The 13,660-nt window shown below is 39.4% G+C and overlaps 1 protein-coding gene across 1 annotated transcript; it reads left to right on the forward strand.

Annotated features, from left to right (window-relative positions):
• On the forward strand, positions 1-11,563 carry gfap (glial fibrillary acidic protein). The gene is made up of 9 exons (XM_056238083.1): positions 1-555; positions 6,006-6,066; positions 6,140-6,235; positions 6,541-6,702; positions 7,787-7,912; positions 9,638-9,858; positions 9,944-9,987; positions 10,065-10,150; positions 11,422-11,563. Exons 1-9 carry the CDS (start codon positions 59-61, stop codon positions 11,461-11,463), a joined length of 1,335 nt encoding a protein of 444 aa, XP_056094058.1. The 5' UTR covers positions 1-58; the 3' UTR covers positions 11,464-11,563.
• Positions 11,564-13,660: the final 2,097 nt, after the last annotated feature.

Genomic DNA, 13,660 nt, shown 5'->3' on the forward strand with positions numbered 1-13,660 from the left:
CCCACCTTCTCTATAAAAACCCAAAGTTCACCCACACTCTGTCTCATTTTCCTCTGCCATGGAACCCCAGCGTGCTTTCTCATCCTACCGAAAGCGCTTCGGGACACCGGGCGGCTCCCCGTCCGTGGGGATCACCAGCCGCCTCAGCACGGGCCGCCTGTCCCTCCACAGCAGCCCGCGCCACCACACCTCCAGCCCAGCCACCATGTCCACCTCACGCTTGTCCCTGGGCGGGGAGCGGCTGGACTTCCCGACGGACTCCCTGCTGAAGGCCCAGTACCGGGAGACTCGCACCAATGAGAAGGTGGAGATGATGGGGCTGAATGACCGCTTCGCCAGCTACATCGAAAAAGTGCGCTTCTTGGAGCAGCAGAACAAGATGCTGGTGGCAGAACTGAACCAGCTGAGGGGGAAGGAGCCCAGTCGTCTGGGGGACATCTACCAGGAGGAGCTGAGGGAGCTTCGCAGACAGGTGGACGGCCTCAACGCTGGGAAAGCCAGACTGGAGATAGAAAAGGACAACCTGGCCTCAGACCTGGCCACTCTTAAACATAGGTAAGGACAGATGTGTTATGCCCATTCAAAGGGCTCTCCCAGAGTTTAAAGCAAAGTGGATTTTCAATGCAACTAAAAAAAATAATTAAAAAAACATAAAAATGATAAATATTTTATATCTTGCACCTTGTTTGTCTAAAACAGGGGGTTTCATACTAGTTTTAGGGGTCTGTAGAAATGATGAGAAAACAGTAAGAAAAACAAAAACCTGAAATTAAATATTATAACAATTATTTGAATATATATTGGGAATATATCAGATAGATATATCTTATATCTTATCAGATAGATCTTTTATAAACATATACAGTATATATATATATATATATATATATATATATATATATATATATATATATATATATACTGTACTATACACACACACACACATATATATATATATATTTAAAGCAAATTCATATATTTTACTTTTTCCCCAAAAATTATATAAAAGGGATTTTTTTTTTATCTGTGAATGAAGAATATACTGAGCGGGATTAATATACAAATTGAAGGAATAATGTTTTTTTTTTTTAAACATTTCAAAATTTTATAAACTTTCATCTTCAAGGTAACTTCTGATTATCCCAGTTGTCTTGTATTGACATTACCTTCACATTTATACTATTGGCAGACACTTGTCTTGAAAGCGATACAATTAATCAGAGACCCAGTGAGGAATATATACCTTGATACCTTGATTTAAATTACTGGTGTCATGATGAAAAAAATTGACAACACAAAGTTAAAATCACTCTAACCAGCTTGTCAAAGTAAATAGGGTGTACTTGTGTACGATTAGATGTGTCTGGCTGGGGTGGAGGTGTCACGCATTCCAGGACATGCCAAGAAGAACGCTAAGAGCAACAGGAGAACAATGACACAAAAACAGCTCAATAGCCATGTCAAAGAAACACCATCTATTAACCTGCCCTTAAGTACTGCTGTCTTATGGGTAGATAATCTCTTAAAATTAAACAACTGCAGCGCCTTAAGCATTTTTCCACATCACTGCCAAAACTACAATGTTACTAGTGAATTTATAGCACCCAAACCCATTTTCAATGAGAGGCTCTCCATTTCGTGCTCATTCAATCCCACACTGCCTTTTTATTTTTTAAACTAAAGCCTGATCCACTGAGTACTATGGGGGCAGGGAGGGGCACAATACCTCAGCAGCACAGCTTCCACAAAGGCTGAACCCACCCAGTGCAGATGCCCCGTTGTTAGGTATGACAGAGAAGAACCACATTTTTCAATCAAATTCCAAACCCTCAACTTTCAACTCATTGGAATCAATGGTGACTTAAACAAAGAATCTTATCAAATACAACAGACATGAGAATGTATATGTTTTTATATAAAATGTCACTTGTAATTCTCTATTTACTTCCTTGTTAATATTTGATGGAACATCAGTAATAGCGATGCAAAATAGAATTTTATTCATGGACCATGGTCACAAAAAAAAAGTGAAGTTGCAGGAGGTCTGAGCGATGTATCTGAATTCAAAGTGATTATTTTTCATGTACATATTTGTATGCTCATACTAGGCACTATTTATTTGGAATTGTTTGCATTGATGTATATTGGACTGCTTGTGTCAGGTGTAGCTGCTCAGTTTAGAAGAATGTGCATGAAAGTGTGTGCATATACTCCACCCCGTGGGAAAGAGTGGCTGTTGCAGTGTGTGTGTGTGAGCAGTTAATGATGCATGAGTGATCCATTGAACCCTGTCCTGCCCCCTCCTGCAGGTCTCACCACACCACCATAGGTCCCCTCCACTGAGCCTTTCATTACAGCTGCCATAACTGATTTATCACAAATAGCTATTTAGGAATGAGGTTTGGGGAAATAACATTCATGTCATCACAGATAGAATAGCATATATACTGTATTGTTTTTTGTGTGTTTTTTAAAGATAAGTTTTATAGGGAGAGCGGGATGATTGTAACATGGGTTAATTATAACACTTCCAATTTCTCCAATCAGGAACAAGTTATAAAATCACCTGATTAACTTCACACATGCTCGGTTTAGTCCTTATTCCACATGTGAGAACGAAGAGCCCTGTGGAAGACACAGTAGATTTTAGAGCAGAAATTCTTTTTTTGATGTAAGACACTTTTTAAAACTTTTTTATTATGGATATTTCTGCATTGTAGTTAAACTCATCAAAGTTAAATTATGTTTATTGTGTGTCTGTGATATTTTTCATATTTTTGTGATATTTCTAGATATTTTTCATGCAAGTTGTTAGTGCAAATGTTTTAACTGTTAGCTGGAAGGTGAGCTAGTTCATGGACTCTGGGTTAGTTGTAACATTAATGAAGCCTACCACAAGTACATTTTTAGTTGTATTTTTTTATTCTATATGTCTGGTCAGGAGTATCCAAACTCAGTCCTGGAGGGCAACTGTCCTGCAACTATTCCAGACAGTCTGTCAGTTTTCATATGGGAACATTAAATCTTTCTGCAGGTTATCGTTATGGTAGTAGGTGGCAACAAGTGACTGTCTTTATAAGTGAGTCATTGGCACTGTGAGATAAATATAGCTTGCTGGGAATGCTGCTTAAGTGAAGGCTTCAAAAAAGTGAATAAACATCACAATTTTTATAACTAGAACCCAACCTTTCTAAAAATATATATAAAGAAAAAACTTTTAAGAGGGAAAATAAGCAATCAACAATTACCCTCGCACATCTGCAGGTGATAGATAGGGAAAAAAGTCAAAAATCAAAACCGTAAAAAAAAGATATCCCGCACACTATCAGTACTTGCACATGTATCAAAATAGCTGTATTCACTTTTTTTTTACACATATTCTAGCGTGTATCCCATATTTGTATAGGTGCCGCTTGCTCGCATGCTTTTCGCCACTTGGCTCGATCCAGGGGATCATTGACTGCGTGCATGTCTTCTGCCAGACGATCGAGCCACCGCTTCTTTGGCCGGCCGTGCAGTCGTTGTCCAGGTGGTGATTGATGATAGGCCGTTTTCAACACGGTCTCATCGCCACTTCTGACGACATGGCCATACCAGCGGAGTCGGGCTTCACGCATCTTATCAACTATGGGCCCATGCGCCTTCGGACATCTTCGTTCATGACGCGGTCGAATCGCATGAGGCCGAGGGACCAGCGGAGCATCTTCATCTCCATAACGTGGAGGACCTGCTCATGTTTGGTGGTGGCTGGCCAACACTCGGAACCGTACAATGCGACTGGGCGTACAACGGTTTTATAAATCTTGCCCTTGAGTGGTATGGGCATTCGGCGGTCGCAGAGAATGCCCGTGACTTGTCGCCATTTGAACCATGCCGTGTTGACTCGGGCTCGGACGTCAGTGAGGGAGTCGCCGTCGCTCCGAATGAGCGAACCGAGATATTTGAATTCGGTGACTTTGTTTAATGGCTGCCCTCTAACTCTGATTGTCCCGTCGGTCTGGTGTCCGCACTCTATATACTCAGTCTTTTTGATGTTGAGGCGCAATCCGTGCGAGTCCAACCGCTCATTCCAGTCTTGCACTTGACGTTCAAGCCCACGACGGGCTTCATCAGCTTAGAAGATGTCGTCTGCGAATAGAAGTGACCAGGGCTGAGACGCCTGAATATCCCCCGTGGCAGTGTGTCCATGCAAACGATGAAAAGGAGCGGGGAGAGGGCAGATCCCTGGTGCACGCCGACGGTGGTCGGAAACGATTCGGACAGGCCTGCGGGGCATCGGACGACGCTGGTGGTGTTGGTGTAGAGGAGCTGGATCCACCGTACGTACTCTTTGGGGGCATCGTGAGAGTGGAGGGAATGCCAGATGAGATCCCGGGGCACACGGTCAAATGCCTTCTCGAGGTCGAGAAAGGCCATGTGTACTTGCTGGTTCTTCTCCAGGTGCATCTCCAGCAGCAGCCTAAAGGCGTGGATCGCATCAGTAGTGCCGCTTCCTCTAACAAATCTGCACTGATTGGGACTGACGGAGACGATCTTCCGGAGGCGGGCGTCAATTACGCGCTCGAATATCTTCATGGCATAGCAGAGCAGGCGAATCGGGCGGTAGGTGTTGCATTCGCCAAAGTCGCCTTTGCCTTTCCAGATCGGGACCGTAACGCTGACAGCCCACGTTGAGGGAGTGGTGCCCTCGTCAATGATCTTATTAAACAGTTGGGCAAGGACTTCAGTGCCCTGGCGTCCGAGTAGCTTCCACGCCTCAGTGGGAATGTTGTCGGGTCCCGGGGCCTTTCCTTTCTTCATCTTTTTGAAGGCGAGCTCGACCTCGGCAGGGCTGATCTGCGGTACCGGCCCGGGGATGGGGGGCGGCACTTGTGATCAGTGGATGCGGGAATTCCTTGTTGCACATCGAGTCAAAGTACTCTTTCCAGCATTGCAAAATGGCGGGGGTGGGGGGGATCACGGAGGACTTGGTGGTCGGCGTCTTTGATATTCATTACTTGACTGATGTCCAGTGTTGAGCAATGGCGGGCATTCACGAGTTTGTAGATTCGGTTGGCTCCTTCATGCGTGTCGAGCTTTGCATAAAGGTCGGCGTGGTGCCGGGCCTTCGCGGTAGCAACCGCCTTCTTCGCAATCGACTTCTGTCGTCTGTACTCATGCCAGTTGTCGGCCACCCGTGAGACACGCCACAACTTGAACGCAGCCTTCCTCGCCTTCGTAGCTTCTTGAACCTCGTCAGGTCCACCACCAGGCCTGCTTGTCTACGAATCGTCGCCCTGGCTTCGTCGCACCAAGGCGCCACCACTTGATTTTCTCAGGACCAGTGAGTCGAGCGCAGGGTCGGAGGCCGAGGTTCAGCCGGAGATCAAGGGCTAGTAGCTGGTGTTGGGAGGCAATTGTCTCAGATGGAATCACCTTGGCATCCATGACCAGCTTGAAGTCGCGCCGTCGTAAAAGCCAATAATCAATCTGGGTCAATATAAGTGGCGAGATGGGAGTCACGTTTCTTGAAAAACGTGTTGGCAATGACCAGATCGTGGGCCTCTGCGCAATTAAGAATTTGATCGCCCCCTTAATTTCGGGTGCCATAGCCTTGTCCGCCGTGTGCCTGCTAGTACCCGTCTCGCGCAGCCCCAACATAGCCATTGAGGTCGCCGCCGATCCGGAGATGCTCTCGGCTTCAGTGCACCCGGTCTGGGGGGTCTACCCGGTCTTCCATTTAGTTTCTTGTATGCAGGCGATATCGACGCGCCGGCTTTTTTTACACATATTAAAATAGTTTTATTCACAATGTTTCGGTCCCATGACCTTCATCAGACATATACCTGATGGAGGGAAAATAAGAAAATACACCAATGCTTGGATCTGGGGTTATTTTGGTCACAAATCTTGAATATGTGGTTACAGTTGTTTGTTGAACTTAGGATAGAATCCTTTTTAGGTTGTGAGATAGTTCACTTTAGGAATGGTAACTGTTTTTTTTTTTTTTTTTATCCATTTTCCAGACTTCAAGATGAAACTGCCCTACGACAAGAGGCAGAAAATAACCTCAACACCTTCAGACAAGTAAGAACCACTCCATTCCCATCTCATTCATGAGTTCGCATATTGCTGTCATGAATTTCACTTTTGATTCCAGGAAGTGGATGAAGCGGCTCTGAACCGTGTACAGCTGGAGAGGAAGATTGATGCTCTGCAGGATGAGATCAATTTCCTGAATAAGGTCCACGAGGAGGTTTGTTATCTCTCCCACTCTCTCCTCACTATCTCCATATGTTCAGTTCTTCCCTGTCTCTTAGATTTTACTCCAACTGGCATATCTGTCTCAAATCTGTTAATTTAATCTGGCTATTTGTAGCTGTAATGGATTCTGATGACTTTGACTGAACAAACAGATTTACAATTTCATTGCTTGGAAAATTACAGCGTGGACAGTAAAGATCAGACTTGATCGGACACCGTGCTGTAAAAAAAACCCATTGTATTCCCTCACCTGGAAACTTCTCTAACACGTTCTATCCTCTTTCTTCCTCTGTGCAGGAGATGAGAGAGCTGCATGAGCAGCTGATGGCCCAACAGGTTCATGTGGATCTGGATGTGTCTAAGCCAGACTTAACCACTGCCCTGAAAGAGATCAGAGCTCAGTTTGAGACCATGGCCACCTCCAATATGCAGGAGACTGAGGAGTGGTATCGCTCAAAGGTTACATGAACACACACACACACACATGCATTCTCCTTAGGGGCTTTTCTCTTTTAGAGGAACATTTTATTTATAATATTATATAGAGAGTTTATAGTTAAAGACGATAGTTATAAACAAATAAATTAATTATTTATTATTAATTAATTTAAATTAATTTATATTTATTTATATTATAAAATTACTGCACTGTAAAAAAATATTTTTCAATGTTGTGAATAAAACAAATATTATTGGAGTGTGTTTTACAAGAAAATACTATTTCAGTCTTTCTTCTTTAAAATTTCATGTTTAATGTTATTTCAAAGTTATTTCTTTGTAATTAATTGTGAAATTTACTAACAATTTCTGAGTGAAAATTGTTTCTACACCAATTTTTTTGTTGTAGAGCCCCCGCACATGACGTATGGGGGAATATTATACAAATGAAGAATTCATTCCCACATTTTATTAATTCATTACATCATTTGAGTTAAATTGTGGACATGAATTAAGAATTGTTTTACTAAATCATGGCCACATTGTAATGATTCATTCCCTTGTTTTAGTTCAATCAAAATGAGGGAGCGAATAAGTAGGCTACAACGTGGCCACGATTTACTAAAAAGATGGTACAAATTCATAATTTGTGGGAACAAATTACCGGTCAGATACATTAAGGCTGGATTTATTTGGTAAAAAATACAGTAAAAACAGAAATACTGTGAAATATTATTACAATTTAAATTAACTAGTTTCTGTTGTAATATATTATAAAATGTAATTTATTCCCTTAATGGTAAAGCTGAATTTTCAGCATCATTACTCCAGTCTTGAGTGTCACATGATCCTTCAGAAATCATTCTAAAATCATTTCTTCTTCTTCTTCTTCTTCTTCTTCTTATTTATTATTACTTATTATTTTACTGTATTTTTTTTTTCAAATAAATGCAGCCTTGGTGAGATTAAGAGACTACTTTCAAAAATATAACAAAAAAACGTTTGTCCTATACATTTGTCCGCATGTCACGTGCGGGGCTTCTTTTTTAGTGTATTACTATAAATAAGTAAATAAATAAGAAAAATGTATTATGTATTTTATTAGTTTGCTGATCTGACTGATGCAGCCAATCGGAACGGAGAGGCTCTGAGACAAGCTAAGCAGGAGGCCAATGAGTATCGTCGGCAGATTCAGGGCATGACCTGTGACTTGGAATCTCTTCGTGGGTCTGTAAGTGTTTTATTTCACCTGCCGCCAAACTTATTAAGTTTAACTTACTAATTTTCAGTCACGACTGTAGACCACAGTACTTGGCAGCAGAGAAATCACGCATTAACCCTTAAGAACCCGATGTGACGTGGGTGTCACAAACATTAATGATCATCGGAAAAGGTTTTTTTAAACGATTATACCTCACTTTCAACCCAGGAAGTCCCTAAGGGACATAATAAGGAACATCCAGGTTCAGTCATGTGACAATGTGTGCATTTTTGTTGCCATGGTAACATTTCCAAAATGGTGGCCTGTCTGGTGTGCACATGTTGCAGTGTCAGCACTTTTTAAAGACGCTTATTTTTGTTACTAAAGGTATGTTTCAACACATGCAACAATTCTAATGTTTTAATAACATATCCTAGATTACACTTGACCTGATTTTAAAACGTTTCTTGTACAAATTGATATAAAACAAGTTTTGAAAATGTTGTTGTGACATATGTGTCACATCGGGCTCTTAACAGTAAAACAGTAGGTGGAATTTTGATGTGACGTATGTGTCACAATAAGAAAAATGCTAATGAGCTGCTCAAATAATTTAGCTGAATCAATTATTTTAGTATTATATATAATCTGCTGCTCAATTCAAAGCATATTTTAAACAAAAAAAAATGTCAAATTAATAACATTGTTAAAGGGTAACTAAACCCCTGGTCAGAGCCTGACTCCACCCACTGGCAATATTTGAAAAATGCTGGAAAAGTGGGCAGAGGCCAGCGGAGGGAGGGGCGTGCACCTGAGACAGGTCTCTCCGTAGGCAAGGGTGTGGTTAGCTTGTGCCTGCTTACGTCACAGGGCACCACAAATTGAAAATTGAACTGCAGTAGCCACCGTTCAACCTGAAAAGGGCAGCACTCAGATGTTTTTACACCATATATTGTAGAATTAAAACACTTTATACCCAAATGTCCAAAAAATTACTTGAATCAATGAACAGCAATAATAAAGCCCCAGTCTTACAGATCATTAACTAAAGAAAGTTGGTTTAGAGTTTACCCTTTTATGAAATGTATTTTGAAAATATGTTGCATATCTGTAACTAAAACAGCTATGCAACATATGGTACAAAACACCATATTTATTTTTATTCAGTTTGCACATTTTCGAGTTGTGAAAAAATAATCAAAATATGTATTTCTGGTTAAACCGTATACCTGAGAAGGTTGACTTTTGATGTTACAAAACAGTTGTTGTAAAATGTAATGGTCACAGTTGTGTGGTTTTGAAATATGTGGCAAAGCAAATAAAATGCAAAAACTATTACATCTGAAAAAGTTTTTTTTTTTTTTTTTATCTTCCCAGAAAAGTAATAATTTAGAAAATGTTGTGGAAAAGAAAATAAACAGAAAAAAAATGTTATTTAGCAAGAAAACTGACCAAATTATTTTCTTTTCAAATGCATCATAAAAGCCCAATGTGACATATATGTAACATTAAAAATGCATCATAAACGCCCAATGTGACATATACAGTATGTAACATTAAAAATGCATCATAAACGCCCAATGTGACATATATGTACCATTACAGATCTTTGACAAGGAGTGGTTGTATTTAAAAAACAACGGCAGAAACATGTTTTAAGTGGTCCATTTAGTCTGTTTTATATGCCCCATAATTTTCCTATAAGGGGAAATTGGTCCGGGTTCTTATGGGTTAAAATCTTCTCAAATCTTTAAGAATGAGTCCCTGGAGCGTCAGCTGCGAGAGATGGAGGAGCGTTTCGCCATAGAGACGGCAGGTTACCAGGACACCGTGGCTCGTCTGGAGGACGAGATCCATATGCTGAAGGAGGAGATGGCCAGACATTTGCAGGAGTACCAGGACCTACTCAATGTAAAACTGGCCCTGGACATCGAAATTGCCACCTACCGGAAGCTGCTCGAAGGAGAAGAAAGCAGGTGAGGGGAGGAGAGAAATGGCATGAACCACATTGATTAAATTAATTCATATATGATTCAATTAATATTCTCCCACCTCTTCTAGAATCACTGTTCCGGTGCAGAATTTCACCAACTTACAGTTTAGAGGTGAGTAATTCATCATCCAGTTGTTGATTACAGCTTGATTTAAATTTCTCTATTTAATTGTGTGTGTGTGTTGCTAGACACCAGCATGGACACTAAGCTGACTCCTGAGGCACATGTGAAGAGGAGCATAGTTGTGCGAACTGTTGAGACTCGTGACGGAGAGGTAAACACGCTGCTAGGGGACGCTGTTCATCAACCTTTAAAAATACCCATTTCAAGTTTTTGAAATCCACTTCACATGAATGCACTTCGCCATAATCTATCTCTATCTATAACTATCTCTCTCACAGCACAATGAAATAATTGATCATTTTGTTTATTTATTGATTCATTTGTTGATTCGTTCATTCTATCTTTCATACATTACATTTGAGCAGATGTACATGAGGGTCATGGGCCAAACGTAAATGTTGCATTATATCCATTTCTGTAAAAGTTTATATATATTTTTGGTTACACTACAATAAGGTCCCATTTGTTAACGTTAGCTCCAATGGACAGTAAAGCCTTTTAAATAATATTAATAGATACAACTTTGATACAAAACAGATACAAACAGATAGCATATACAAAATGTTGAAATGTACACTACCGTTCAAAAGTTTGGGGTCGGTACGATTTTAAATACTTTTAAAAGAATTCTCTTCTGCTAACCATGGCTGTGCTTATTTGATTAAAAATACAACAAAAATCAGTTATAGTATGAAATATTATTCCAGTGTAAATCAGCTGTTTTCTGTGTGAATATATAGTAAAGTGTAATTTATTCCTGTGATCAAAGCTGAATTTTCAGCATCACCAGTGTCAGTGTCTTCAGTGTCAAATGATCCTTCACAAATCAGTATAATATGAGGATTTGATGCTCAAGAAACATTTATTATTATTATCAATGTTGAAACAGTTGTTGGTCTGTCAGTTGTACAGTTTTTTTTTTTTTTTTTGGATTCTTTGATGAATAGGAAGTTCAAAAGAACAGCATTTGTTTGAAATAGAATCTTTTGTAACATTATAAATGTCTTTACTGTCCTTGATAAATAAAAGTATTGATTTCTTTCCTCCAAAAAATAAAAATAAAATCCTCACTGACCCCAAACTTTTGAACGGTAGTGTACATTAGGTAAGTGAAATTAATAAATGCTTTAGAATTATTTTCCATTGTTAGTGCATGTTAACTAACGGGATCTTGTAAAGTGTAACCATTTAAAAAAATCTAATTCATTAATATTCTGTACACTTCAAAGCAAAAATCAAACAAAACATTTATTGTGTGATATGGCATGGCAGGCCAAATCAAAGATCATCATGGGCCAACTTTACCCTGCAAGCACTGGTTTGGGCATCTGTGCATTAGAGAATTGTTCATTTATCTGTTTAATTTTGTTGCTGTGTTTTCTGTTTCAGCTAATACTAACCTGTGCAATCTCTCTTTCACAGATCATTAAAGAGTCCACTACGGAGAGGAAGGATCTGCCTTAATCAGTTTTAGACACTGGATCGGCTGCAACTGAAGAGCTCCTTTACTAATGCTGCCATCAAATATGTGATTTCTTACCAACTTTCCCCACTTATTTTCTCCTAGTGTCCTGGGAACTATATTCAATTACATTAGCAACAATAAGCGATACACAACTCTTTCTCGTCCTGGGCTTCTCTCTTTACTGTATCTGTCTTTTTTGTGGCGAAGAGTATTAGCATGACAGTAGACTAGTTTATCGCCGATTGTGCCATAATAAGTCATGGTTGGAAAGATGAAAGTAGAAAGTAGAAAATGATGTTGCTAGTGGTCAGAGCGGGTACATGGGGATTATAGTTTTTTGTTAAGCACAAACTGTAGAGATTTTGTTCTGAAACGTATTGTAGTCTTTAAGGATTATGTACTAGATGAAGAAGTGCAGGTTTGGAACCGGTAGTTTTTGAATCGGAATGGTCAGTGTTAAAGTAAGGCAGAAGGGAACTATAACAGCAAGATCTTTGTGAGAGTTTTAGAGGGATGATGGATTTTGTCAGCGGTGCTATGCATATTTTCCTCCTTCACTGTGTATGCACAATGTTTTTGCACAGTAGCTAACTCATCTCTTTGGACCCAGGTTAAAATGCTTTAAATTGCTTGTTGACCTATAGAAAACATATTAATTGTACATTTTAATCAATAAAAAAACGTTATCTTACTAAAATCATTATAAACATCTAACATAGTGTTACCCATCATATGAACAGATGAATTAATGGAGTTTTGCGACTGATACCATGTTATATTGTTTTAAGATGCATTTATGATCAGGTTTCCGGTGCAGATTACGCTCATGTTTGTAAATTAGCTGCACTGACCAACAAAAAGCTACTTGGTTTTAAAGTGACTTCTGTGTAAGATTTATCGACAATTATGGATCTTTTTTTGCATGCAAAATTTAGTACTTTTACTGTGAGATAATACTGCCAGGTAACACTGAGCTACGTTTTCAAACGAGGAGGGCTAACTTTCTCACTACTCTTGCATACTGAATTGGATGTCACTGTATTGTGGTGACTAACAATAATAGCAATAAAAATTAATTTTTATTCGGTAGTGTCTTGTGTCTGCTTATAGAAGAGGACTTCTCAACAAAACAGCCTAATCATTGCAGCTGATGCATTCTGAGTGTTTAATAAAGACTCAAAAGTGAACGAAATAGGAAGTGACATGTGAACATGTCAAGGGGGCAGAAGGTTTGAGTGGCAGGCGTGTGTGACAGGGTCACTGACAGAGTGCGGATCCCACGCTTGGAATTACAAGTCTTTGTCAGTTTTTTTTTTTTTTTTTGCCCTTTATTTAACCAGATAAAACTTTCTGAGATTAAAAATCTATTTCACAGAAGTGCTTGGCCAAGATGAGCAGAACAACATTATATATAAAAAAAAAAGAAAAAAAGAAGAAATAAAATCACCATGACATTAAAACATATCAAAACAATTAAAAACATTTACAAATTGTTTCTTCCTTTAACAGTTCTCTAAGGAAAGATCTAAAAATTGTTCATTGACACCAGGGTCTGCAATTTCAGGTCATTTTGTAAAAAGTTCCAATCACTGGGTGCGGCATATACCGAAAAGCTTGTTGTCCAAATTCAGTTCGGGCGAGTGGAAATGAGAGGGTATACAAATCCTGTGAGCGCAAAGAATAAACTCCAACAGGTTTGTGTTGGGCAAGAGAGCAAAGATATGGAGGCAATAGACCCCAAATTTATTTATAAATAAACAGGTACCAATGTTTACATCTGCATATTGATAATGAAGACTAACCAACCCTGTTGTACAGATAACAGTGGTGAGTATTGTATTTACAATTTAGTATAAACCTAAGTGCACAATGATACAACGTATCCAAAGAGCTTAAAAGTTTAGTAGTTGCCAATTTATACAAAATATCCCCATAATCAATGACTGGCATAAAAGTGACCGAAACTGGTCTTCTTTTTGCCTCAAATGAAAAACATGATTTATTTCTATAATAAAATCCCAGCTTTGTTTTTAATTTAGTCCTTAATTGATAACAAGGACACAGTTAGGTTACTGTAGAAGTAGAACTAGGTTTGCTTTTATTTAGGGTTTCGATGCCCTGGCTATCAAGATAATGATACTTCCCAGGTAGAGGTGTAATGAAATTCAAAACCAAAGAACATTCTAAACCTAAAAT

This window comes from Rhinichthys klamathensis, unplaced genomic scaffold (assembly GCF_029890125.1).
Source record: "Rhinichthys klamathensis goyatoka isolate OS25496 unplaced genomic scaffold, OSU_Roscu_1.1 h1tg000507l_1, whole genome shotgun sequence".
NCBI classification, from domain to species: Eukaryota; Metazoa; Chordata; class Actinopteri; order Cypriniformes; family Leuciscidae; genus Rhinichthys; species Rhinichthys klamathensis.